General features: G+C 40.4%; 3 protein-coding genes and 1 long non-coding RNA gene across 5 annotated transcripts in view; 2 read left to right on the plus strand and 2 right to left on the minus strand.

Annotated features, from left to right (window-relative positions):
- LOC108536185 (disintegrin and metalloproteinase domain-containing protein 21-like) overlaps positions 1-26,438 on the plus strand; it is a 73,313-nt gene that overhangs the window by 25,871 nt on the left and 21,004 nt on the right.
- Positions 1,174-4,978, plus strand: LOC108536199 (uncharacterized). The gene is made up of 4 exons (XR_001887448.1): positions 1,174-2,177; positions 2,412-2,704; positions 4,126-4,294; positions 4,848-4,978. It is a non-coding gene; the product is annotated as an uncharacterized LOC108536199 (long non-coding RNA).
- On the minus strand, positions 7,437-14,016 carry LOC108536196 (disintegrin and metalloproteinase domain-containing protein 21-like). Of its 2 annotated transcripts, XM_017882749.1 has the most exons (2): positions 12,361-13,821; positions 7,437-8,556 (listed from the first exon to the last, which is right to left on the minus strand). In XM_017882749.1, exons 1-2 carry the CDS (start codon positions 13,603-13,605, stop codon positions 7,570-7,572), a joined length of 2,232 nt encoding a protein of 743 aa, XP_017738238.1. In that variant the 5' UTR covers positions 13,606-13,821; the 3' UTR covers positions 7,437-7,569. The 2 variants fall into 2 exon arrangements, with proteins under 2 accessions (XP_017738238.1, XP_017738239.1); XM_017882750.1 differs by lacking the exon at positions 7,437-8,556 and having other exon boundaries at positions 11,268-14,016.
- LOC108536195 (disintegrin and metalloproteinase domain-containing protein 20) overlaps positions 18,649-26,438 on the minus strand; it is a 13,007-nt gene continuing 5,217 nt past the window's right edge. The window contains exon 2 of the mRNA XM_017882748.1: positions 18,649-21,204. Coding sequence (XP_017738237.1) covers positions 18,854-21,178 — 2,325 coding nt within the window. The 5' untranslated portion in view covers positions 21,179-21,204 and the 3' untranslated portion in view covers positions 18,649-18,853. The remainder of the gene's footprint in view (positions 21,205-26,438) is intronic.

The raw sequence follows: 26,438 nt of genomic DNA on the forward strand, positions 1-26,438 counted from the left end.
GAGTTAGTTTTAGGGGAAGCACATAACAGGGTAGACTAATGAACAAGTTTTCTCTGTGTACAACTGGAGCCATCCCTGTGCACTTTCTGAGAAGTCATGTGAAACACACCTTTGATTAATACTCCATGGTTCAGGAGAAAGCTGTAAGGAAAAGAATATCTGAGATATAAGCACGTGAAGTGGTAAACTCTCAGAGCATGGAGATTGTCTACTGTGGCTGCAAGTGAACTCAAGTGGGACGAGAAGATGTAGGGTGGGCTTTTAGCATCTACTGTACCCAGGTTCCTTAGAAAACATATGCTGAGGCAAGGATTAAATCTAAATGTTTTACTTGGAAAATACAGTCCTAGGGAAATGAGAGTAAAAGTAAACATATTTGGGGCTGGAAAGTCTGGTACAGCAGATGCTGGTGGTACCTGCCTGTATCCTCTTAGGCTGAACCTTGAGGTTGTCTGTAGCATTGATGACAAGCCCTATACACACTAATGGCTTTCTACTTTACGGGGGTGTGCTCAGTGCACTCATGGAGCAAGCTGGAAACAAGAAGGAGTTAAATCATCTGAAAGCAACTCTGGACCAATGAGAGATGTTGTGTGAATGAGCATGGTAGTTTCCCCAGTCCTCATGGGACTTCTATGTGGCGTTGGGGTCCAAGACAGGGTGTACATTGTTAGTATAACAGGAACGGGTTCTCTCTACCTTCCCAATAAAAAAAAAAACAAAAAACAAAAAAAACAAAACAAACAAACCCAAACAAACAAACAAAAAACCCAAAACCCTTTTCTTCACAAAGTCCTCTTTGTTCTTTGAGCACTTATTGAAAAAGCTGACTGGAGACTATCTCAGTCTATTCAGTTCTCCCTCTGATCCTCCACTATGGACTTTCTTTCAAACTGTGTCTTATTGTTATTAACCCTTACTGTTTTCTTAACAGTTTAGGCACAGAACTAACATTGCTTTGCACGAGTTTTCCAAACCCTGCCCTCGTGAACTAAGCCATCTGATTGCTGGTATATCAGCATCTAGATTATACAAAATTATCTGAACTTATTTTCATTCCTGCTGATGCAAGTGCCTGGTGGGTCAAGTCCGGAGCACGGATGTATGACAAGGTATGGCTTCCATGAAAAGAAAACAACGTCACACTACCTCTCTTTTTGGTGAGTTGGACACCTGTGTAGAAGGTTGAAGAATGTTGTTTCTTTAGGTAAAGATATTAGAAGGGGATTTTTCCCTTTGTACTGAAAGCAGAGATGATGCAGGATCTTTCACAGGTAACTTTCTAAGGCAGTAGCACAATCAAACCCTGTGACTTGATGCCACAGATGGCATATAAGCCTCTCACGAAGGTCATAAATGGTCCTGACACTCTTATGGTACAAACACTTGCCACATCACCAGGTGTTATGGATGGCCCAGAAGTCAGCCCTGTGCAACTTGGATTTGCTCACTTGCTCTCCTCAGTAGACTGATAGGCACCAAAGATTACATGGTGATAGCATGGTGAGTATTCAAAAAATGTGGAATAACATGGCCAGGTGACAAAATCAAGCCCTATAGCTGCCAAAACCAAACTAAAGATCTCCTATATCTGATATTGTGCAATCTGTTCTGCTCCTATGGACTGACAGGGACACATACAGATTCACCAATGCCAATATGACAGAAGACCAGGCACAACAAACCCCAATCTGTTGGGTCACAAATTTGACTCTGATATTATTTGTGAACCACACTGGTCTTTTTATCTTGCGTGGTGACAAGGTCTATGAAGGGTTCTCACCTACATGGTCAGAATGATGGGGACTCAGATACCTAATGCCTTTGTCACCAGGTACTCCTCCTTCAGTGCCAGCCAAATTATAAACTTGGGCTCCTTTGTTTATAAAGTAGTGTCACACAAGCATACTAAATGAGATGTTACAGAAAATCCCCTTATATGTCACAATTCTAAGTTCCTTTCCATGCTGAGATCCATTTTCCCAGGCTTTGGAACTTATGAGAGGGAAAGGGCAATTCTCAATGTTTCCATGGTAATAGAACAGGAGTCAGTATTACTATGCAAGCACTGAGAAGACTCCAATCAGAAGTTAACAGTTTAGCCTCTGTTGTACTTCAGAATCACCATGTCCTGGATAGAATGACAGCCCAAGAAGGAGGAGCTTGTGCAATCATTGGTGAGGAACACTCCTTATATGTAAACCACCAGGGACAAATAGAATCTAATCTGAACTTTTTGAAAGACAAGATAAACACTCTTCATCATATAAATGAAGCTAAACCATTCAATTGGCCTGACCCATTGTCAGGGATAGGAGACTGGTTGAATGGAGTGTGGGTAAATGTGTTTAGATTGTGCTTTTCTGCTTATTAATTCTCCTTCTAATCTGTGTTCTTCTCTCCCATTGCAGATCCCTTGCCACTCAGCTGCTAACACAACTCTTCTCTCCACAAATACCAACTCAGCTTTTAATTTGAAACTGTTAGGGAAGTTTCAGACAGGGAAAATAAAGGAGTTAAAAGTGTGCCACTCTAAAATATGCCACATTAGTGTATTGATTACTTCAAGCTCAAAGCACTTTGGAAACTGTAGTTCCAGAAGTGACTATCTGACCTGCCTTTTCCTGCATATAGCAAGCCATAAAACTTCCATGGAGAAAGATGCCTTCCCTGTGCCAGGACAAGAAAATAACCGTATCCCCAGGTTTGGAAATTTTTGCTGCAGTAGACGTGTACAAATAAACTAAAGTAACTCTTATCTCCCACTAGCTTTATAACTCCTCCTTGACACTCCACCCAATAGATCTCCTAGTGACTTCCCTGGAATTCACTGTCTCTAGCTTAGATCTTTTTGTGTCATGGCCCCAGTCCCTGTTGGATGGGACAAAGGGGGACGAACGTGGGAATAAAGACAAACACAAAAGAGTATATTTGGATGATGGGGTCAAGGGGCTCCTTGCTTCTAGTGAACAAGGGCCCTGAGTTTCTAGCTTCCTTCATATTTATTGAGAAAAGGAGATAGGGAGAAGGAGGTGGTTGTCAGTAGGCTGCTTGACTCGGTGCAGGCCTGCACGACTGCATTCTCTGAACAGTAGTCTTCAGATGTTCCAGGAGATAACCTCAAGGAGAACGGTACCAGGGAGTGATTGCACTCAGCATACCTTCTGGCGACTGTGAGTTTGCCCACATCCTGCGTTCACGATAAACAGTTTGTTGTTTGATCATATAGCCTCCAGTGGAATGCTGAGTAGGTTACAACCCACAGGCTTTTGGCTCTCTACACTTTTGTCTTGTCATTTCTTCACAAATTTATTGTTCTTTTTCTAGTATAAAAACTTTCTGCTTTGACCATTATTTTGGGTCTTTTCACTCTCGAAAAGATATCCATGTATATGAATTCTCCAGGGGCACACAAACAGGTAGCCATAGTGGCAGAGATAGAGGTACATTGGGCTCAATAGCATGGACTCCCACTTGCCAAGGGAGTTAAGACACTTCTGTCATGAATGTCCAACTTGCCAGTGACACAGATCAAGGCTGAGTTTCTAGGAAGGTGCTATTCTTCAAGGAAACCAAACAGTGAATTAGTGAGACATTGACTACTTTGTGCCCCTTTTATCCTGGGAGGGCCAGCGATTAGTTCACACAAGAAAATATACATATTCTAGTTATGATATTGTCTACAGAGCTTGAGCCAGCACCACTACTGTGGGCATATGGACTGTAAGATCTTTAAGCATGGAGTCTCATACAACTTGGCATATGAATAGAGGATTCATTCACCCTTTAGTGTATGAGGTGCTGGAATGGTACATAGCAATGAATTATATTGTTTGTATCATATATTCAATATTTGGTAGCATCTATTCTCCTAAAGTGCTTAGAATGGCCTGCAGAAGGCAGAGCCAGAGTGCCAGCTCAGAAACAATATTCTGAAAGAATTGAGTGCCAGCCTTCACAATGCATTGTGTATATTAAGTCAGAGATTCCTACATGGTGTTGTATATGCAATAGAAAGAATATATGGGGCCCAGAGCCAAGGAAGAGAAGCCGGATGGCCTCACTTATCATCACACTTGATGATCCACTGATCTGCTTCCCTCCCTGCAACTACCTGTTCTCTAGGCAGGTCTTGGTCCACAAAGAGAATGCATCTTTGCCAGAGGACCCAGCATAAGTTCCATAGACCTGCAAGCTGCCCTCAGGGCATCTGGGACATCTTCTGTTCAAGGACCCGCAGATAAAAAGAAGAGTCATTCTGGCAGGAGTAACTGACCCTGAAGAGCAGGGGAAGGTAAGGCTGCTGAGCCCCAGTAGAGGCATGGAGGGTTATATGGAGAAACTAGGGGATTCACTTGGGAGTCACTTGGAACCACCCAATGCAATGGTAACTGCGAATAGATATGTGCAGCAGTGTTGATCTCCTGGGATGAAGGTGCAAAAGATTTAAAACAAACATTATAGCAAGTGCTCTGGGTCCTCCCTGACTCCCACTTTGTCCTTTTTATTTTTCCTTCTTCTCTTTATTTTTTTAAAGTTAAAACAAAATTAATGTTATAAAGATGGGGTCTTGCTATGTTGCCCAAGCTGGTCTCAAAGTCCTGGGCTCAAGTATTCCTCCCACCTTGGCCTCCCAAAGTGCTAGGATTATAGGCATGAACAACCATGCACAGCGCCCTGTCCCAACCCCTTTTTAAAAAAACTATATACCTCTCACAGCCCATGGCTATCCAAAAACCCATAAGGTTTGTAAAGACAGTTCTCAGAATTATTGTTCTGTTGGTTATTAGACTCCAAAGAAGGTACAAGTAAATACGAATAGTCTCCATCTATGGGTTTTGGTTAAGGTGAACACTGGTGCTAAAATGGAAAGGACAAGGACAGCTACTCAGAACGTTCCCATCTTGTAAAAACCTTGACCCTGCTTCACTTGTGACATCACCTGGTTTTCAGGTACTCCCTCATGTAGTTCAACTGAATAAAGCCTTTAACTCTATGTGAGTCACTTTAAAAAACTTATATAATATATATATTTAATAATTTTGTGTTGTTACTTGGAATAGTTTTGTACAAAACGCCAACACTGCCCAGTTTTGTGCCAAAGACAGCATTATCAAAGAACCCTAATTTCCGTGGGTGGAATGGTAAGCCCTGCTCTTGGTATTTGATTCTTTTTTTCCCTCATTTTTATTTTTGTTCTTGATTTCCAACTTTTATTTTAAGGTCAGCAGTAGAGGTGCAGGATAGGCTATGCAGGTTCGTTACATAGGTAAACACTGCCATGGCAGTTTGCTGCACACATCGTCCCATCACCTGACTTTCTTTCATAGCATGGTGGTTGCATGCTTTGACTTTTTTCTAGGTACCCTTTTGTCAGACTGAAGTCAGCATTTTCCTTCCATCTTTCAGAGTTCTTTAGATATATGCTTTAGATATGTGCAGAGAGTTTAGGTAACTTTCCTAAGGTGGGACAAGACTCTTTAATTATCTCAAATTTCTTCTACTACGGAAACTCCTATTCAACCCAAACACCTGGTCAGATCTGTGTAGACATACGGTCTGGTGCAATGTCAATCAATCTGTTAAATTCTTAAGTGGCGTGATTTCATCAGGTATAAATTTGAACTGAAGTGCCTTTGGTTACTTGGGGCATGTCAAGCTTGTGCATTTTTGTGTCACCTTAGAAGAAAAGGGTAGCAGAATAGCTGACACTCCACAAATAACTTACTTCATTTGTTATGAAGAAACCAAGAAAAGAAATATTTTGAACAATCTCTAGTCTTGAGTCCTGTTTTCAACAACTTCAATGATCTTCCTTTCCCAAAGGCCTCCTCCCTTCTGTCTACCTCTATTTATGCCTCTGATTCTCACCTCCCTTCTATCCTGATCCCTATCTTCTTGAAGTCCCACGTGCTTCTTTTCTTCCACATCTCCACCCCCCTCGTACTATTTGACCTGGAACATCACCTCTTGTTGGATATGACAAGCCTTAAAAACAAGAGAAAAGTTTTAAACACACACACACACACACACACACACACACACAGACACATGCACACATACAGTGTCACTCTGTTATGCAGGCTGGTGTGCAGTGGTACAGTCATGACTCACTGTAACCTCCAGCTCCTGGTCTCAAGTGATCCTCCTGCCTCAGCCTCCCAAGTAGCTGGGTCTATAGGGACACACTATTCCACCGGGCTGATTTTTAAATTCTTTTAGAGATGGGGTCGTGCTATCCTGCTCAGGTTGGCCTTGAATTCCTGGCTTCAAGTGATCTTCCTGCCTCAGCCTCCTGAATAGCTAGGACTACAAGCATGTGCCACCATGCCTCGCTAATTTCTTTATATTTTGTGTTGATAGATTCTCACTATGTTGCCCAGGCTGGTCTCAAACTGACACTCCCTCCTCATACTCTGGAATAGCTAGGACTACAGGTGTGTGCCACCATGCCACACATGCCTGGATAATATTTTTTTGTTTTTAAATATTTTATAGAGACAGAGTCTCGCAATGTTGCCCAAGTTGGTCTCAAACTCCTGGCCTCGAGGAATCCTCCCACCTCAGGCCCCCAAATCTCTGGGATTATAGGCGTGAGTTACTGTACCCCACCTTAGTGCACTATTTCTGGAGCGATTCTTCCGGTTTCCCTTTAGGTAAGATTTTGTGTCTGTACATTTATCAGACTGTCAGTTCCATCCTGTAACTTATAGATAGGCTGGGCTCAGGCAATTCCTGGAGATTTAAAATATGATATCCCATACCTTTAATTTCCAGATAAATTGAGAAGTGATTTATCAGTGAATAATGACCCTTTCTGTAATAGTTTAACAGTAAAGACAAAAGGTCAGAGACATTACATATGGGATTCCCCAGGCTTAGCATAATGCAAAAATACTGAGAATAATGAAAATGATAGCAGATAGCATGTACCAATTGCCCAGCACTTTGGGAGGCCGAGTTGAGTGAATCACTTGAGGCCAGGAGTTTGAGACCAGCCTGGCCAAGATGGTGAAATCCTGTCTCTACTAAAAATACAAAAATTAATCTGGCATGGTAGCACATGCCTGTAATCCCAGCTACTCAGAAAGTTGAGGTGGGAGAATTGCTTGAACCCCGGGATGCAGTGGTTGCAGTGAGCCGAGATTGCGCCACTGTACTCCAACCTGGCAGGCTACGCACCAGAGTGAGACCCTGCCTCAAAAAAAAAAAAAAAAAAAAAAAAAAAAAAAAAAAAATTAAGAGTGTGAGCAAATGTGTATTAGTGTACATGGGATTTGCCACAGGGGTATCTAGAAAACATTAGCCCCAAATCTTAAATGAGTACAGGTCCTCTTGTTAGTGAATCTAGGAGTTTCTGCCATCATCTATAGAAGTATTGAGAATATGACCAGACAGGAAATGTTAAGTAAATTTAAACACACAGACCCTTTTTAAATTGCCAAGTGATTTTATTTCAAGATGACATCAAATTGCTAAGAGGTGATGTAACCATCAGAATGACTATTGATTACAACTCCCAGTAAGTGTCAATGTGATTTTCTCCATTGTGTGGGCTCCCATTAGTATTTACTCCTCAGGTTCAGTAGTTTTCAATACTTTCTCTTCCATAAATTCTATTGCTTGTGAAAAGCCACCAAAGAGAAGTGAAACCAGGAAAAGGATGTAACGAGTAAATATTAAAAGTAGTGCTCGGTTTGTATTCACAAGTACGCTGCTGGCAATACGATATTGTTTGTCAGGTGGAGGGCCACTATCTATACTACCTCCTGTTCCTCTCAGTTCACATGTTGGTGGTTGCCACCCAAACACACAATGACAATGTTTTTTGTTGTTACATACTCCTTTGTAATTGCATGTTTTAAGATCACACTCAAAATGCAGGTCTTGATAAAAAGTACAATTGTGTTCAAGACAGTAGCTCCCTGGGCCACAGGTTGCACCATCCACTACCAGCCCCATTTCTGGCAAGTCTGTCCCCTGGTGTGCTTCATAGCCAAAGCATTTTTCTTCGTTTATATCGTGTACTAATATACTACGAAATGTAGTGTGCTCACCTCCACCGGGAATCTCACTGACACCACTACAGTGCAACATTCCACAAAAAACATCATCTTCTTCACATGGAAAAGGTTTACTTCCCCCTCGCCGTAGAATAACCCCACAGTTTCCAAATCGGTCACCAATCCTATTCAATTGTTGATAGCATGCTGGGGAGCCATCTTTCACTTGGTAGCCAAAAAGGGCTTGACACTGCATATCACGGTCACTGCAGTTTCCTCTTACACAAACAGATACTGCTGAACATGGGGTTCCATCCTGGACATAGACGTCATTTGGACACTCTTCCTTTTTCCCATCACAGTATTCCGGTAGATCACATATGCCACCCAAGTCTCTGCAAACCACTCCAGGGGCAGCATATTTACACTCATGGCAGCAAAGTCCTGTATTGCAAACACTGCCAAGAGAAAGGATACAAGAGGTCTCACAACATCTATCATTGGCACAATCTTTAAGGGAGCCACAGTCACATTCTTCCCTCTGATTTTTGATCTTGTCNACAGGAAATAAAGACATTCTGAAAGGAAGGAGAACTACAAGAGTTTGCAGCTAGCAGATCTACTGTTAAAGATTGGCCAAAGGACACCGTGAAAAGTAGTTTGGAGATTTCTCAAAGAATTAGAAAGAGAACTTCCATTCAACTGAGCAATCCCGTTACTGGGTATATACCAAAGAAAAACAAATTGTTCTATCAAAAAGACACATGCACCTGTATGTTCATTGCAGCACTATTCACAATAGCAAAGACATAGAACCAATCTAGGTGCCCAACAATGGTGGATTAGATAAAGAAAATGTGGTACATCCACACCATGGAATACTATAGAGCCATACAAAGAATGAAATCATGCCTTTGCAGTAACATAGATGCAGCTCGACACGATGTGTATCTGTGTCCCCACCCAAATCTCATGTTGAATTGTAATCCCCAGCGTTGGAGGTGGGGCATGGTGAGAGATGATTGAATCATGGGGATAGTCCTTCATGAATGGTTTAGCATCATCTTCTCAGGTAATGGTGAGTGAGTTCTCATGAGATCTGTTTGTTTAAAAGTGCATAGCACCTCCCCCTTCACTCTCTTTGTCCGTCCTTCTCCAGCCATATGAAGCGATGGCTTCCCCTTCACCTTCTGTCATGATTGTAAGTTTCCTGAGATCTCACCTGAAGCCAAGCAGATGCCAGCATCATGCTTCCTGCATTGCCTGCAGAACTGAGTCAATTACCTTCTTTTCTTTATAAATTACCCAGTCTCAGGGATTTCTTTACAGCAGTGTGCAAATGTACAAATACACAGCTGGAGGTAACAGAAAACCAAAAACCAAATACAAATAAGAAATAGCTATAACAAATAGAAATAAATAATGAAATGGAAGACGTAAGCATTAACAATAATTACTTTACATGTAAATGATCTTAATACACCAATCTAAAGACAGAGAGAAGCAGAGTGGGTAAATAAACATGCCACAACACTACGCTGCGTATAAAAAATTCACTTCAAATCTAATCAAATAGGCTGAATGTAAAAGAATTGAAAAAGATTTACCATGCAAACATTGATTTTAAAAAAGCAGCAGTGGCTACATACTTTTACACACAAATGAGTACAAATATAACTGAGGCAATCTGAGTATGCCCAGTAAATTGTATTGATGTCAACAACCTAGTTATGTTATTGTACTACAGTTTAATAACTATATTTTGCTTCCATTGGGAGAAACTAGGTAAAAGCTATATGAGATCTCTCTATTATTTTTATCACTATGTATAATTATCTCAATGAAATTTTCAACTGAAAATTTGAATGAGTAGTTTAAAATCTTCCTAAAAGGAAAACAAGCTTTGATGGTTTTATAAGCTAAACCTAACGGTCAAGAAATAAATAACTCCAATGTTGTATCATTGAACATTCTTCAATTCATTTTAAGAGATGGTATAATCATGACACTCAAATCTAAGAAAGAGGGCATAAGAAAGAAAATTATAGCTTGCTCTCAATCGTGACCATGGATTTAAAAATCCTACACAAAATAATACAAAAAATTAGCCGGGCATGGTGGTGGGCGCCTGTAGTCCCAGCCTCTTGGCAGGCTGAGGCAGGAGAATGGCATGAACCTGGGAGGTGGAGCTTGCAGTGAGCAGAGATTGCACCACTGCATTCCAGCCTGGGTGACAGAGTGAGACTCCATCTTAAAAAAGAAAATCCTGCACAAAATATTAAGTCAGATTTAGCAATGTATAAAAAAGATAGTATATTACAACCAAGTTGAATTTATTTTAGTAATGCAACATTGTTGCAACATTTGAATATCAATCAATATAATTCAGTACATTAAAGACTAAGGAAGAAAGACTATATAATCAGATCCAATAATGCAATTATTTGGCTAAAATCCAACATCTATTCATGACTAAAATAAAAAACAACCATTAGCAAACTAAAATGAACCTACAACAAACATCATACTTATCTGTGCAACAATGTAGCATTCTCTTTAAGATTTATTACAAGACACAGATTATGTATTACCACTGTTGAAATTCAAGGTGCCTATGACACAAAGATTTTTAAAATCTTCCTACCATGTAAGTGCCAAAGTAGCCTCTTATGCTTATTTGTTTAACACTAACAATAAAATGGACAAATAACAAACATCTCAAATGTAACCAATCAGAAAAAGACCTTAAGGCTGGGTGCGGTGGCTAACGCCTGTAATTCCAGCTCTTTGGGAGGCCAAGGCAGGTGAATCACTTGAGGCCAGGAGTTTGAGACCAGTCTGGCCAACATGGTGAAACCCTCTCTCTCCTAAAAATACAAAAATTAGTCAGGCGTGGTGGTGTGTGCCTGTAATCCCAGCTACTTAGGAGACTGAAGCGGGAAAATTGCTTGAACTCAGGAGGCAGAGGTTGCAGTGAGCCAGGATTGCACCACTGCATTCCAGCCTGGCAGCCTGGGCGCCAGAGTGAGACCCTGTCTCAAAAATAAGAAAAATAAAAAGACCTTAAGAGTGTTAAAGCAAAGCAAATGTATATTAGTGCAAACAGGATTTGCCACAGGGGTATGTAGAAAACATTAGACCCCAAATCTTAAATGAGTACAAGTCCTCTTGTTAGTGAATCTAGGAGTTTCTGCCATCATCTGTAGAAGTATTGAGAATATGACCAGACATGAAATGTTAAGTAAATTTAAACACACAGACCCCTTTTAAATTGCCAAGTGATTTTATTTCAAGATGACATCAGAATTGCTAAAAGATGATCTAATTGTCAGAGTGACTATTGATTATATCTCCCAGTAAGTGTCAATGTCATTTACTCCATTGTGTTGTCTCCTTCCCTTTCTCTTCCATAAAAATGTAATGCTTGTGAAAAGCCACCAAAGAGAAGCGAAACCAGGAAAAGGATGTAACGAGTAAATATTAAAAGTAGTGCTCGGTTTGTATTCACAAGTACGCTGCTGGCAATACGATATTGTTTGTCAGGTGGAGGGCCACTATCTATACTACCTCCTGTTCCTCTCAGTTCACATGTTGGTGGTTGCCACCCAAACACACAATGACAATGTTTTTTGTTGTTACATACTCCTTTGTAATTGCATGTTTTAAGATCACACTCAAAATGCAGGTCTTGATAAAAAGTACAATTGTGTTCAAGACAGTAGCTCCCTGGGCCACAGGTTGCACCATCCACTACCAGCCCCATTTCTGGCAAGTCTGTCCCCTGGTGTGCTTCATAGCCAAAGCATTTTTCTTCTTTTATGTCGCGTACTAATATACTACGAAATGTAGTGTGCTCACCTCCACCGGGAATCTCACTGACACCACTACAGTGCAACATTCCACAAAAAACATCATCTTCTTCACATGGAAAAGGTTTACTTCCCCCTCGCCGTAGAATAACCCCACAGTTTCCAAATCGGTCACCAATCCTATTCAATTGTTGATAGCATGCTGGGGAGCCATCTTTCACTTGGTAGCCAAAAAGGGCTTGACACTGCATATCACGGTCACTGCAGTTTCCTCTTACACAAACAGATACTGCTGAACATGGGGTTCCATCCTGGACATAGACGTCATTTGGACACTCTTCCTTTTTCCCATCACAGTATTCCGGTAGATCACATATGCCACCCAAGTCTCTGCAAACCACTCCAGGGGCAGCATATTTACACTCATGGCAGCAAAGTCCTGTATTGCAAACACTGCCAAGAGAAAGGATACAAGAGGTCTCACAACATCTATCATTGGCACAATCTTTAAGGGAGCCACAGTCACATTCTTCCCTCTGATTTTTGATCTTGTCTCCACAACGATCAGCTACATAAGGAAAATTAGTGTATGGAACATTTGGTTCACTCAAACAAGGATCCCATTTATTCAACCTGTTTTGCATCTTCTCATAAGAACAATTGCTCATCATATCATTAAGATCAGGAACAGGAGCCATGAGACAGTTGGTTCGTCGAAAACAATAACAACCAGCAGAATCATGTGGCAAGCCCAAGTTATGACCTAGTGCATGCGCTGTTAGACATGCCCCCCTAAATAAGTGATACCTCATTAAATACACAAACATTGCTCCCCAGTTGGGGTTGCATATTCCATCAAAGGTGGTATAACAGTCTCGGTTTTCAAGTCGATATGCTGTAAAAACAACTGAGGTATCATGTGGAATTTCTGAAAACCATTCATAATATTTCCACAAACCAAACTCTCCTACAGCAATTTCGGCAGGCATCTTATAAAACATTACTATATCATTAGCATTCCATATGCACAAAACACGTACATAGACATTTAAATAAACTGGTTTGAAAATGGTATGTATGATGCTGTTAATAATCACTACATTCTCTATTATGTGTGACACATTAGGGTTCCGCTTGAATAATCCATTAGTAACCGTGTAGTGAATTTTCAAGTTTTTTCTGTGATGCCTCCACAAATAAACGTGGCCTGCTCTGGGAGTTTCAGCCAGTTTTACCTTTTCAGATTCTTGATCTCTCTCTTCCCCTTCAGTCTTACATCTACTAGCCTCTCCCGGTCTTTCTTCTGACACAAGCAGAGATACTACATGCTCAAATTTGGAAGAAGCCTCCAGGGGTTTGATTTCATAAGTCAAGTCATCCACCTGCAGCATGCCACGCAGCCCTCCATGGCAGGTGTCCAATGTGGCCACAGACCCAGGAACCCCTTCCAGGTAACAGTCATAGTAACAGTCTCGCGGGACAAAAGGGTAGTTCTCCTGCATGGCCCCCTGGTCATTATCAGTAAAAACAGGTAAATGTCTGGGCATCATGTTCTTCTTGAGATTCATGTGAATCACGTGTCTTCGGCCCCGGAAACGCATGCTGTAAGAGAGTTGGTCTGGCATCTCAACTCCACGCCTCCTGTGGGGCACTTTCCTGGGGATCACAATTTCTGAGGAAGTAAAGCGCCATCCTGGTGGGTCATGAAAACAATAGACCTGGGACAAGAGTGCCCAGAGGACAGGCAGCCAGAGAGCACCTGTCAAGGGGTCCTGGACCCAGGCAGGTCCCATGAATAAGGGAACCTTTGACCAAAGAAAATGCAATCAAATGGGAGGCACAAAGAGGATTCCTCAGTCTTCAGCCTTCTCCTCAGGGCAGTTATGAGGAAAGCAGAGTGAGTCTGCAGGCTTGGCACCCCCTGATAGGTGAGTGGGAAGGGTTAGGCTATTACATAACAATGGTGTGCTCATCAGGGGAGGCTGTTTTCAGTGAGCTGGAGACCTAGGCCAGGGGTCAAAAGAAGAGGAAAAAAATGGCAGGAATTGAGAATAGCAGCATATAACTGAGCTGAAATGTCCATTGTCCCCTAAGCGAAGTCATGAGTGGGGTATGATGAGTAAGTGGGTTTGATGCAAGTTTAGGACACTTAAGGACACTTTTCTCAAGCCTAAATGAGGAAAGGACTCAACATGTAATTAAAAGGGGGAAGCGTATCCAACGATAAGGAAAGTGGAAACTTCTCCTTAAAAGAATTTTGAGTGCTGCAATAAACATACGTGTATATGTGCCTTTATAGTATAATGATTTATAATCCTTTGGGTATATACCCAGTAATGGGATTGCTGGGTCGAATGGTATTTCGAATGAATTGCCACACTGTCTTCCACAATGGTTGAACTAACTTACACTCCCACCAACAATGTAAAAGAGTATCAATTTCTCTGCATCCTTTCCAGCATCTGTTGTTTCCAGACTTTTTAATGATCGCCATTCTTACTGGTGTGAGATGGCATCTCATTGTGATTTTGATTGGCATTTCTCTAATGAGTAGTGATGATGAGCTTTTTTTTTCAATGTTTGTTGGCCGTATAAATGTCTTCTTTCGAGAATTGTCTGTTCATATCCTTTGCCCTACTTTTGATGGGGTTATTTGTTTTTTCCTTGTAAATTTGTTTAAGTTCCTTGTAGATTCTGGATATTAGACCTTTGTCAGATAGATAGATTGCAAAAATTTTCTCTCACTCTGTAGGTTGCCTGTTTACTCTAATGATAGTTTCTTTTGCTGAGCAGAAGCTCTTTAGTTTAATTAGATCCCATTTGTCAATTTTGGCTTTTGTTGCCATTGCTTTTGTGATGAACAACTTCAGCAAAGTCTCAGGGTACAAAATCAATGTGCAAAAATCACAAACATTCCAATACACCAAAAATAGACAAGCATAGAGCCAAATCATGAGTGAATTCTCATTCACAATGGCTACAAAGAAAATAAAATACCTAGGAATACATCTTACAAGGGACCTGAAGTCCTCTTCGAAGAGAACTACAAACCACTGCTCAAGGAAAGAAGAGAGGACACAACCAAATGAAAAAAAAACTTCCATGCTCATGGATAGGAAGAATCAATATTGTGAAAACGGCCATACTGCCCAAAGCAATTTAGACATTCAATGCTATTCCTATCAAACTACCATTGACTTTCTCCACGGAACTAGAGAAAGTTACTTTAAATTTCATATGGAACCAAAAAAGAGCCCATATAGTCAAGACAATCCTAATCAAAAAGAACAAAGCAGCAGACATCACTCTACCTGCCTTCAAACTACAGTACAAGGCTACAGTGACGAAAGCAGCATGATACTGGCACCAAAACAGATATATAGACCAACGGAACAGAACAGAGGCCTCAGAAATAACACCACACATCTACAACCATCTGATCTTTGACAAACCTGACAAAAACAAGCAATGGGGAAAGGATTCCTTATTTAATAAATAGTGCTGGGAAAACTAGTTAGCCATGACAGTAGATTTCTCATCAGAAAACATGGAAGTGAGAAGGAAGTGGCACAACATTTTTCAAGTACTGAAAGGAAAGAGCTATCAACCATGAATTTTATATCATGTGAAACTGTCCTTCAGGAATGAACAGGAAATAAAGACATTCTGAAAGGAAGGAGAACTACAAGAGTTTGCAGCTAGCAGATCTACTGTTAAAGATTGGCCAAAGGACACCGTGGAAAGTAGTTTGGAGATTTCTCAAAGAATTAGAAAGAGAACTTCCATTCAACTGAGCAATCCCATTACTGGGTATATACCAAAGAAAAATAAATTGTTCTATCAAAAAGACACATGCACCTGTATGTTCATTGCAGCACTATTCACAATAGCAAAGACATAGAACCAATCTAGGTGCCCAACAATGGTGGATTAGATAAAGAAAATGTGGTACATCCACACCATGGAATACTATAGAGCCATACAAAGAATGAAATCATGCCTTTGCAGTAACATAGATGCAGCTCGACACGATGTGTATCTGTGTCCCCACCCAAATCTCATGTTGAATTGTAATCCCCAGCGTTGGAGGTGGGGCATGGTGAGAGATGATTGAATCATGGGGATAGTCCTTCATGAATGGTTTAGCATCATCTTCTCAGGTAATGGTGAGTGAGTTCTCATGAGATCTGTTTGTTTAAAAGTGCATAGCACCTCCCCCTTCACTCTCTGTCCATCCTTCTCCAGCCATATGAAGGCCTCTTGTACCAAACAGCCAAAGTTGTGAATGGCAAAGTACATATTCTTGAAGAAAATTAAAAGTGTTACTCCAGTGAACACACAAATGATAAGCAAGCAAAACAGCTTTACTGCTGATATACAGAATGTTTGAGTGGTCTGGATAGAAGATTAAACCAGCCACAACATTCCCTTAACTCAAAGCCTAATCCAGAGCAAGGTCCTAATTTTCATCTATTCTATGACAGCAGAGAGAGTTAAGGAATCTGCAGAGAGAAAATTTGAAGCTAGCACAGGTTGGTTGATGAGGGTTAAGGAAAAAGCCATCTCCATAATATAAAGGTGCAAGACGAAGCAGCAAGTGCTGATGTAAAAGCTGCAGTAAGTGATCCAGAAGAGCTAGCTAAGATCACTGATGAAGGTGGCTACACCAAGCAACAGATTTTCAATGTAGATGAAACAGCCTTCTATTGGAAGAAGACTAGGACTTTCACAGCTAGAGAGGGGGAAGTCAATGCCTAGCTTCAAAGCTTCAAAGGACAGGCTGATGGTTTTGTTAGGGACTAATGCAGGTGGTGAATTTAAATTGAAACCAATGCTCCTTTGCCAATCCAAAAATCTGAAGGCCCTTAAGGATGATGCTAAGTCTACTCTGCCTGTGCTCTGTCAGTGAAACAGCAAAGCCCTTGATGACAGCATATCTGTTCAGAGCATGGTTTACTGAATATTTTAAGCCCATTGTTGAGACTTACTGCTCAGAAAAAAGATGATATCTTTTCAAATATTACTGTTCACTGACAATACACCTGACTACCCAAGAGCTCTGATGGAGATGTCCAAGGGGATAAATGTTGTTTTCATGCCTGTTAACATGGATGGATGTTGATCCATTCTGCAGCCCATGGATGGAGTAATTTTGACTTTCAAGTCTTTGTATTTAAGAAATATATTTCATAAGGCTATAGTTGCCATTGATAGTAATTCCACTGATGGATCTGGGCAAATCAATTGAAACCTTTCTGGAAACGATTCACCATTCTAGATGTCATTAAGAACATTCCTGATTTACATGAGGAGGTCAAAATATTAACATTAAAAGGAGTTTGGAAGACATTGAGTTCAACCTTCACAGATGACTTCAGCGGTGGAAAGAGCTGTAGATGTTATGGAAATAGAAAGAGAACTAGAATTAAAAGTGGAGCTTGAGGATATGATGGAATTGCCATAATGTCATGATAAATCTTGAATGGATGAAGAGTTTCTTCTTATAGATGAGCAAAGAAAATGTTTTTTTTTGAAATGGAATTGATTCCTGATGAAGATGCTGTCAACAATGTTGAAATGACAACAAAGGACTTAATATATTACGTAAACTTAGTTGATAAAGCAGTGGCAGAATTTGAGAGGACTCAAATTTTGAAAGAAGTTCTGCTGTGGGTAAAATCCTATCAAACAGCATCACATGCTAGATAAATATTTGTGAAAGGAAGAGTCAATCGATGCAGCAAACTTAATTGTTGTCCTATTTTAAGAAATTGCCACAGTCACCCCAACCTTTAGCAACCCCCACCCCGAAGAGTCAGCATCTGTCAACAATGAGGCAAGAACCTCCACCAGCAAAAACATATGGCTCATTAAAGGCTCAGAGGATTGTTACTATTTCTTAGCAATAAAACATTTTTAATTAAGGTATTGCATTTTTGGACATAATGCTACATATTTAATAGATTACAGTATAATGTAAATGTAACTTTTTTATGTACTGGGGAACCAAAAATTTTGTGTGACTCACTTTATTGTGATATTCCTATTATTGCAGTGGTCTGGAACTGAACCTGTATTATGTCCCAGGTACGTCTGTACTTGTATTTCTCATCTGCACAACCAACTTCCTTGCCTTTTTTCACAGCTGTTGGTCCCTAACAAAATCTTGTACTTGAAACTCCAATTCAGTGTCTGCTTCCGGAGAACTCAACCTACAACAACAAAGAAGCTACAGAAGGCACCTAACACTCCTAGGGCCAGGAGAACATAAGAAAGAAGCTGGGTTTACTAGAGCGGAGATGATTAAAGAACATTCCCCGCAGAGCAAGGACCCAGACCTCTAAAGACGGCACAGTGAACAGCTGCTCCTGCTTCAAGAACTCAGAGGACCACAACCCTGCTCACTCCAGGGCTGCAACTTGGACCCCTGAGGAGGTCAGTGTTCAACTGCTGCTGATATTTCTAAGAAAAAATGAGGGTGGTTCTAAAAGTGACAACAGAACTGGAATCTGAAACCAAATATGATTACCAGAGTGAACGGGTCCAGCCAAAATAATGGTGACACTCATGGTAAGCACATGAGTGTCATCATTCATGTGCTTACATCACATGGTCATCACTCCAGGCTACTTCTACTGCCCCCTTTGGCACAGCTAAATGTGCCAAACAGAAATGAGGTGTGTATAGGCACATCCTGAACATTACATAGTACAGCAAAAAAAAAAAAAAAAAAAAAAAAAAAAAAGAGAGAGAGAGAGGAGGGTTAAAACTGAGGGACAAGAGCTTGAAACTATCTTTTCTGTGCCTTTGCTCAGGAAACATAAAGACACAACTTCTGGGAAAAGGAACCTTTAATATTGCTTAAGACACTGTAGAGTAAGAATATGCTAGGAATCCTTTGCTGTGACAGCTAATTCTTGTGATCCTGACATGAAATGTCCATAGAGTTTTATTTAAACAGTGAGACATGCATTCATTTTCTATTAAGAAAATTGGATATTAAAATGAAGAATGAAGCTTAGTCTCCTTTTCCCATTTCTCTTATCCTTCTTCATCTTCTTTACTTTTTGTGCGTCTCTTTAAAAGCACACGTAAGCAAAATAAAAAAGCAACCAAAGGAAGAAGGCACAATAGTGACAGGTAACCCAACTTTCCCATCACATTTAATCCTCCCACGTTGTTCTTAGGAGGTGGGCCACTATCAGCACTACCTCCATAACCTTTGTCCTTGCAGTAGGGGGGTGCCCATTCACGGTTGCAGTGACAGTGTTGTTTGTTGTTGCAGACTCCCCTCATGTTGCAGGTCTTAGGCTGACAGACTTGTGACAGACGAACCATACTGGCACACTTCTTACGGATGCAGATCTTTTCTGGACCACATACTGTGCCATCTTTCACCTCACCAATATCAGGTATAGCCATCCCTAAGTGATAATCAGTGCCCCAGCAAGTGGTGTCATTGAGGTGAAACTGCTGCACTGTGGAATGCTCTAGCAGATTGGGAATTACTCTTACATTTTCACATTGAACCCTCCCACACAGGATATCAGGGGACCAACATTTTACATATGTTGTACCTACAATACCACAGTGACCAAAACGGTTTCCTTGGGTGTTGATTTCTTCGTAGCAACTCTGAGATGCACTCCTTGCATCTTGGCCAAAAATCTCTTTACACTGTGTATCATGGTTATTACATGCCTTTTCATAGCAGAAGGCATTCACATTACAGGAGATCCCGTCCTGCACATACACATCATCTGGACATTGATGGGATGTCCCATTGCACCACTCTGGAAGGTCACATTCACCAACTTTTTGTCTACATAAAGTTCCCGATGGCAGAAATTTGCAGTCTTTGCAACACATTCCAAAAGCACAAGCAGCCCCAGGACGTAGAGTACAGTTTAACAGACAACAGGGATCTTTTGCACACTGCTGTATGGTTCCACAGTCACATTCCTCCCCTTCTTCAACAACTAGATTCCCACAGTACTTCAGTCTAAATATATTCCCTGGATATGGAGGAGGTTGAATACATAATCCACTACTGATAGTATTGTCCCAATATTGGGCATAACTGCAGTTGCTAAATTTAGTTGTCAACTTTCTATAGGCATGCATTATGCACCACCGTAGCTCACACACACACCACTGGGTGTCATGTTGCATACCCAAATTATGACCAAGCTCATGGCCCAAAGTAACTGCAAAAATGACCAACCTGTCATCTTCAAAAACATTAACTCCACTATTAAAAGGATTCTGGCATATTCCTTTAACATAGGCAACACCAAGTGTCTTGCCTTGTGTGTCTTTTATGAAAAGATGTGCAACATCATGTTGTAATCGATTATTAAGGTTATAATTCTTCCAAACAGAAAATTCCTCTAAAACATTATCTAAGTCTCCATTGGTAGGAAGCGGATTTGATGCAGTCCATATATCAATTCCAGTCAAAATTACATCAACCTCCAAAGGATGATAGAAGGAATCCACCATATTGACAACGTTAAATACTTCATGCTGCACTGTTGATGCATTACTTTGAGAGAAATGATATCTAACATTATCCACGACCACCACCAGCTCAACAAACCGCCGATGGGTCCACCAGCCCACAAAAGAACTTTGCTTCAGAGTGAAATTATATGACAATTGCAACTCCAACTGGCGTGTTATTTTCTCTTCTGTTAACCCACATCTCATAGGTGGAAACTGTGTATCATCACTGTCTATCTTATGTACTAGGTGTTCAAATGTGGCAGAAACAGTAATTGGCTTGATTTCATAAACAAGGTCATTTATCTGTAGCATTCCAAGAAAGCCCCCAGAACAGGTACTAAGGGCAACCAAGGACTCAGGGACCTCCTCCACATAACCATGGTAGTAGCAGTCATCCTGGATGAAGGGCTGATCCTGGAGCAGGGCATGCTGCTCCGTGTAGGTGAACACAGGGAGATGTGCGGCAAACAACAGCTTCTTTACCCTCATGTGGACAATGTATCTCTGTCCCCCAAACCGCAGGCTATAGGAGAGCCATCCAGGAGCCTTTGCACCTCTGCCCCTGCTGATCACCTTCAAAGGGATCACCACTTCTGGAGAAGTGAAACGCTGGGAGGGCCTGGCCTGAGAGTGGCCAAAAACAGACAAAAACACCCCAAACCAGAGCAGCAGAAGAGCGACCCTGATGTGCACCAGGGGCTCACCCACTGCCATTATGAAGCTGTCATTATGGAGCCATCTGTCTAGAGCAGAAAAGGACAAGGTGTGAGGCACTGCTGGTCTGGCTCCCTCTGAGCTGTTCAGGGTGCATGGTTGACCTTTAGGGATCTGGGGATCTGTGTCCTGGTGGAGCTGGACCATCAGAGTTGCAGTGCTGAAAATAAAAACTGAAAGAGCCAGGATGGGGTGGGTGGGATAGAAAGGGAGAAAAAGAGAGAGAAAAAAGGCAAAGTGATTCCTGCATTTGGACCATATTTGAAGCAATAAAATGCACAGGATTCTCTTAATACATATGGCCAAGAAGATTTCCAGATGGGGGAGATTGCACATAGGTGAGTTATTTTCAAATTTTCATGATGGATACCTAAGAGTCATTATATACTGTTCTTTAAACATGTAAAATGACAAGACATTTTCCATTTTATTTTAATGTTTGTATTTCTTTTATTATTTATTTTACAGATGGGGTTCTGCTCTGTTGCCCAGGCTGTAGTGCAGTGACACAATCATAGCACATTGCAGCCTCAAATTCCTGGACTCAAGAGATCCTCCCACCTTAGCCTCCAAGTAGCTAGAACTGCAGGCATGCACTGCAACACCCAGCTAATTTTTCTTTTTGATTTTTTTTTTGGGGGGTAGAGATGGAGTCTCACTATGTTACCCAAGAGGGTCTCAAACTCCTGGTCTCAAGTGATCTTCTTGTCTCAGCCTTCCAAAGTACTGGGATTACAGGCATGAGCTGTCACATCAGGCAAAATTGTTCATTTTAAAGACATTGGATTCTGACACAAATCTTTCTTCCAACCAAAAACCTACTGGCAACCTCACATTCAATAAGCATATGGACAACACATTCAAAATCCACCATTTTGTGTTCCTTTATTTGTGTAGCTTGCTCCATCTCCCCTCTCCTATCCCAGACGTTTTATGTATACCTAATTCTGCTCTAAATTGGTAGTCAAAAAAGCCCCACTAAAAGGGCTTATTAGTATTGAGAGACCTCCTCCAATCAAGACTTTTTAATTTTATGATATATTCTTATCTGCAGAAAAGCCCTGGGCATTCCAAGGAAGGAAGGCATGTGATGGGGTAACAGGGAGTAGGGCAGCTGTTTTGGGGCAGGGCACACAGCCAACTAGCATCATGATCTCTATCATAAGAGGCTCCTCCTGGTCATGTCAATACAGATTTGATTCTATTTTTCACATGGCTGACGAGTTATCCGGATTGATTTCAATCTCAATGTTCCAAAGAAAGCCTACACAGAGGAGCTTAAGCCTAGAGTCCGTTCATTATAATGTTTAGAAGACCACAATTTGAGTAGACTTAAAAACCTCATCACTGTTGAAAACAAAGTTTGGCTCAAGTAAAAGCTAACTTTGCTCAGTTCCTGACTTTCACTTAAAAATGTTGTTAATCATTTACTCAATATTTGAAATCAAAACGTTAAAACAAATTTGGAAACACGTTAACATATACTGGCGGCCTCAATATTCTAAGAGCACAAATGAGCATGTGCAACATCCTTAGCATTATGATGTCAAGAAAACCTGCATCCCTCCGTGTGGGTGTCCAGAACTAATGGATGGCCACCAGATGCCACAAGAGGAAATCAGGATCACTGGATGAGACCTCTTAGGGCAAGTATATCTGATACAGGTGAAATCCCAATTTAGATTTCCTCTCCATAGCTCTCCTCATAATATTCTTGGTATGTGTCATAGAGTTTGGAATATTAAGATGGAAATGGGTGAATTGAGAGAGGATCAGGAAAGAAAAAGCCTTGTAGAGAAGATAAAATCTGTATTACGTATAGTCAGAAATATGATGAGGTTATAATACAAAAGTTTATTCCAAAGAATCTGTGATAGGCCAGTCCTTGTCATCAATGCATTACTCCAAAGACAAGTCTTAAAGGAACATTGCCTTCCCATTAATTTTGTGAACAGGTGTATTCTGAAGGCCTTTCTTCTAATGTTACTGGGATTTCAACCACTGTGAGAATCTTCCTCTGCATCAGTAATTAACTCTTTCTTCTAATTCCAGTAACAATTTAAAACTCATCAACACCTGTGTTATGATCTCTCCCCTCACTCACAGTGACAGCCTAATTTCGTGTTTCTCAGACTCAGGTCACAAACTGTAAATCAATTTAGTGGGCCACAACCAAAGGAAACACAATTGTGTAGAAAATATCAGAGGGTTTTACACAGATGCTTACCAAGACCTTCACACACTGTAATGAAAGTTTATATTTAATTTTCTGTGTCTGTGTTTGTATCTGCATACTCCCATGCTCACTGAGTCTCAGTGTAAACTAAGCTAAATTTCTTATTGTGGTCACAGTCAAAACCCATTGGAAGAGCAGTATCCAAGCAATGAAAATGAAAGCTTTAGAGAAAAACTCTGTCCCTCTTTCTTTGCTGAAAATAAAATCCTATCTGAAACTACAGTCATTCTGATCTCTCCCTGGGATCTTGGATTCAATTTCAGTGAAAGATGTATCTTCCTCCAGTTCCAGCTCATAGCCCCTCTATCTGTGCTATGAATCCTATAGCCCTACCTACTTGAAGATTGACTGTCGATTTATCCTCAACTTTTGCTTCATTACTTTCTCTTTACCTCCAGTACATGAACATGCTCAAATCTCTACTAACCTTAAAATATTTATCTTCCTTTATTCTCACATACTCCCATGGCTACCAGCTTGCCACTCGAACTTTCTCTCTTTAATGGACAAGAATCACTTACCAGCAAACTGAACAATTATGCCCATAGTTCTTTCAATGGCCACGGTCATCAGTGGTCTCTATTGCCCCTCTCAAAAAACAAATGTAACTGACATCTCACATGGCAAAAGTAAACAAATCTCTGTAGATCTCACAGAGGATTAGGTTATTGATCTCACTGCTTAGCAACAATGTCCTCTCAGTTACAGATCCCACCACGTGGCTCTTAAAGTCAATTGACTCTGCCTCCACCACCTCTATCCAGTTTTCTTTTTCCATCCCTCCCCAACATGCAAGTGTCAGGTCAGCCTCTTCAACCCCATCCTATGAGCTCCACACACAGCATATGCTCACTTCTGCTTTAGGAACTTTGTTCATGATCTACCCTTATCTAAATAATGTAAACCTTTCCTCATTCTTGAACCACGTTATAGTATCCTTCAATGTTCAGATTACATTCAGCTTCTGCGTTGCATCATTAATATTCTATAAACTTCTGAATAAGCATCATATCCTGTGTTTGAAATATTTATGTAGGCGGTCTGCTTGTTTGTGTGTGGTTCTACCACATCACCAGTTAAATTACAATTTTGTAGAAAAATATAGCAGAAATATTGTTAATGATGTAAAGTGTTCATATTTTTGGCTAAAGAAAGCTTAGTATCCTTTAGCTGATGATGATGCACCGATGATGATGCAACTGAATGATGATGCACTCGCAGTGGTGAGGTGGGTTGGAACAACAATTGGGAGATAATTGTATATCTTTGCCATCTACTATCTTCTTTTTTAGATATGGTTGTGAGGAAATGGATCAGAAAGTGAATAGATAAGGATCAATTAGGTCCATCTTCTAAGAAAGTCCTTTTCATTTTCTTATCATGATTGTATTAATAACAGGATACTTTATTTCTTTTCATGATTATATTAATCACTGGATACATAGGTTTCCCCTAATGTATGGGGGTTGAACTGTTCCATATGTCCAGGCAGAATTGGAGAATCCTCTCTTAAGATGTGTTTAAAAAAAAAAAAAAAAAAGGTTTCCTCATTCCAGAGCTTAGTGGACATAACCTGACCATGTCAGATTTGACTGACAATGATGAAAGAAATTGTCCAAGAAATTAGAGGTTTGGGAAAATACACAAACCCAAACCTGGAAAGGTTTTGACAAGGACACAGTAGATGATGCTATAGAAAAGAGAAAACTATAAACAGGCTGATAGATGGCCACATGAAAAGAGAGAGCCTCCTTGAGTCTGACAGAATGGGCAGTCGCCTGGAACATCTGTGTTAGAGAATGACTGAAGCTTCCTAAAGCAGGTTTGACTACATCTTGTTTGTGGTAAAAATAATTTTATATGCATCTAAAAGCAAAACAAACTGTTACAAGAGACAAAGGATGAGACTATATAATGATAAAAGGGTTCAATTTATCAGGAAGATATAACAATTAGAAATATATGCGCCCAACATTGGAGAACCCAAATATATGAAGGAAACATTGACATAATTTAAGGGAGAAATAGATAGCAACACAATAATAGTAAGATAGTTCAATACCCTATTTTCAATAATGGATAGAACATCCAGACAGAAAATCAATTTAAGAAACTGACTTGAACCACACTATAGACCATATGGACCTAACAGACACACACAGAGCATTCTACCCAACACATCAGAATATACATTCTTCTCAAGGGCACACAAAATACTCTCCAGGATAGTTCACATATTAGGTCATAAAACAAGTCTTTTTGTCCTTGTGATAGTCCTTGCCTTAGTTTGCTGAGAAACCAAACACTCCTAGGTGGGAATTGAACAATGAGAACACTTGGACACAGGAAGAGGAACATCACACCACAGGGCCTGTCGCGGGGTGGGGGCTGGGTGGTGAGGGACAGCATTAGGAGATATACCTAATGTAAATGACGAGTTAATGAGTGCAGTACACCAACATGGCACATGTGTACGTATGTAACAAACCTGCATGTTGTGCACATGTACCCTAGAACTTAAAGTATAATAAAGAATGAAAGAAAAAAAAAAGTCTTAACAAATTTAACATTGAAATCACCCCAAGCATCTTTCTGAGCACAACAGAATGAGACTAGCTATCAATAATGTAATTAAATCTGAAAAATTCACAAATACACCATTCATCACTTAACAATAGGGACAAGTTCTGAGAAATGTGTTGTTAGGTGATTTTGTCATTGTGCAAACATCATTAAGTGTACTTCTACAAACCTGGGCTGTATTGGATAGCCTATTGTTCCTATACTACAAACCTGTACAGCATGCTACTATACTGAATACTGTAGGCAACTGGAGTACAATGGTAAGTATTCATGTATATGAACACATTTAAACACAGAAACAGTAAACACATGGCATAAAAGATAAAAAATGGTTCACTTGTTTAGGGCACTTATCATGAATGGAGCTTGCAGAACAGGGAGTTTCTCTGGGTAAGTCAGTAAGTAAATAGTGAGTGAATGTGAAGGCCTGGGACATTACTGTACACTACTGTAAACTTTATAAACACTGTGCACTTAGGCTAAAATAAATTTATTTTTTAAAATTTCTTTAATAAATTAAACTTAGCTTACTGTAACATTTTACTTTATATACTTTTAATTTTTTAACTTTTGACTGTTTTGTAATAA

Source organism: Rhinopithecus bieti, unplaced genomic scaffold (genome assembly GCF_001698545.2).
Source record: "Rhinopithecus bieti isolate Rb0 unplaced genomic scaffold, ASM169854v2 scaffold_13259, whole genome shotgun sequence".
Classification (NCBI taxonomy): Eukaryota; Metazoa; Chordata; class Mammalia; order Primates; family Cercopithecidae; genus Rhinopithecus; species Rhinopithecus bieti.

Bases quoted from the DNA above. Each gene is read 5' to 3' on its own strand.
- LOC108536196 (XM_017882749.1), bottom strand. From the start codon at position 13,605: ATGGGACCTGCCTGGGTCCAGGACCCCTTGACAGGTGCTCTCTGGCTG.